The 2,055-nt window shown below is 39.2% G+C and overlaps 1 protein-coding gene across 1 annotated transcript; it reads left to right on the top strand.

The window, feature by feature from the left end:
* Window positions 1–259: 259 nt before the first annotated feature.
* Window positions 260–939, top strand: LOC112462623 (DNA polymerase alpha catalytic subunit-like). The gene is made up of 3 exons (XM_025028509.1): window positions 260–466; window positions 534–774; window positions 862–939. The coding sequence occupies exons 1-3, from the start codon at window positions 266–268 to the stop codon at window positions 867–869; spliced, it is 450 nt and encodes a 149-aa protein (XP_024884277.1). The 5' UTR covers window positions 260–265; the 3' UTR covers window positions 870–939.
* Window positions 940–2,055: the final 1,116 nt, after the last annotated feature.

Genomic DNA, 2,055 nt, shown 5'->3' with positions numbered 1-2,055 from the left:
CTCTTTTCCGCGATGCCGATTGGCTATCTCGATTGATTGCCGCGCCGTAGCTTGCTTCATCCCGTGAGGGACTGTCATCGCGGAGTGTGGCGACTTTCGTGCGTGTAGTGCGTCGTGTGTGTCATGATGTGATAGCTCGCGTCGTGTCGCGAGGTTAATCGTCCCGCGTCGTGTCGCAAGGTTAATATTATTATTAATATTAACCTCGATAAAGGTGAGATTTGAATATATTTTTATATATTGTCGTCAGTAAGAAACTAGATATATGTTAGATGGCTCGCGTAGGAAAGCTGCGGCGTATGCTGGAGGTCTCGTACTTGATCCGAAGAAAGGTTTCTATGACAAGCTGGGACTGCTGATGGACTTCAATTTCTGGTATTATACAAGATGTATTAATCCGAGTATTATACAAGAGTACAATTTGTGTTTTACCACCGTGCCCGGTGCGGCGTATGCTGACGCCGAGGTAATTTTCTTATATGCAAACAACATGAAGTAAATATCTGGACTAAAACATAATTTATACAATGCAGCAATTAAATATTCTCGAGTTAAATCTGGAGTCAGGTATGATCCCAACGGAGAGTCACAAATTAGTCAAAAGCAGACAGCAGATCAAGCAACTCATGAAAGCGCCGAATCTATTGCCGAAACAGAAAATGGATTATCATATCAGGCAAATGGCGTTGAACCTCACAACCAATTCCATGTATGGATGCTTGGGGGCGATGTATTGTCGATTTTACGCTAAAGGTCTCGCCGCTCTGATAACAGGTAAGACGCGAAATATTTTATATTTAAAACGCCGATAACATGAAGCATAATATATTATATAACACCATAATGTTTTTTTTTACATAGGGCTTTAGCCTAGGAGGAGGACGAGGATAAAGCGAAGAGGAAAGAGCAACGTAAAGAACGCAAAGAAAAAGAACGAGAAAAGAAACGTGACGAAGATGATGGCAAAGGAAAGTGGGAAACCGTTAAAGGCGGCGTGGCTATTCCTTTCGAGAAACCGAAGATGTTCGCTAAGGACGCAGAAATTAATATTGGTGCGGTGTTGAAGAAACTTTCTGTCGGTATGTATCATGTTACGTGCTGGGAGTTAATAGCTCTCATCAGATGTAATGTAGCAACGTTAGTAGCGATTTGCGATTGGCGACAATGCAACGTAGTTGCTCAGCCACTGTACCGTGAACCAGACTTTCTTTAGGCTTATTGCTCTGTTGCATACGAAGAGGACGAGACCGATGTTTTCTTTGGCTTTTAGGTCCTTGCGAACTGTTGTTAAACATGAATTCCTTACAGTAATAATGTAGATATTTACATTATTTTGTCGTAATTATTTAACATACGTTTGGTTTGTCTCGCTGGAACCGAAGATGTATAACGTATGTCTATAATTAAGTGCATACATAATACAATTAAACAAAACATTAAAAAATTGAATATTTTCTTATTAATGTAAATATCTACATTATTACTCTAACGAATTCATGTTTAACAACAGTTCGCAGGGACCTAAAGGCCAAAGAGAACATCGGTCTCGTCCTCCTCGTATGCAGCAGAGCAATAAGCCTAAAGAAGCTCTGCAGTTAACGGTACAGTGGCTGAGCAACTACGTTGCGTTGTCGTCAATTGTCAATCGCTACTAACGTTGCTACGTTACATCTGATGAGAGCTATTAATTCCTAGCACGTAACATAATACATACCAACGCAAGGCCTACACGATTATGGAACGCGATATGATTAGTCTACGCTCGTTGTTAAGATTGTTTGCTACCGACATAAGAATACAGTAGTTGTTTAAGAAATCGTTATTCTCTTTAAACATATATATTTGAAGGCACAATATTAATATTTATGCATGATTTAGTTTAATGATGGGAATTACATTGTCATGTTTGATATACGGATACATTCATTGAGAGATAAAGGAGTAGCATTAGAAAAATTTCCTGATTGTGAAATTATGCCTCATTTTTATACCAAACTCCTAATTTATGTGGCAGTACTTTAGATGTACCGTATAGTATACCTTGGTTACTCGTTA

This window comes from Temnothorax curvispinosus, unplaced genomic scaffold (genome assembly GCF_003070985.1).
Source record: "Temnothorax curvispinosus isolate PA1 unplaced genomic scaffold, ASM307098v1 QBEX01012597.1, whole genome shotgun sequence".
NCBI lineage: Eukaryota > Metazoa > Arthropoda > Insecta > Hymenoptera > Formicidae > Temnothorax > Temnothorax curvispinosus.
Note: the sequence above shows the minus strand (reverse complement) of the source record. Positions and strands in the feature narration are given on the sequence as shown.

Coding starts and splice junctions, on each gene's coding strand:
- LOC112462623 (XM_025028509.1), top strand. CDS start 266: ATGTTAGATGGCTCGCGTAGGAAAGCTGCGGCGTATGCTGGAGGTCTC. Junction 467..533: donor CGGCGTATGCTGACGCCGAG/GTAATTTTCTTA, acceptor TATACAATGCAG/CAATTAAATATTCTCGAGTT.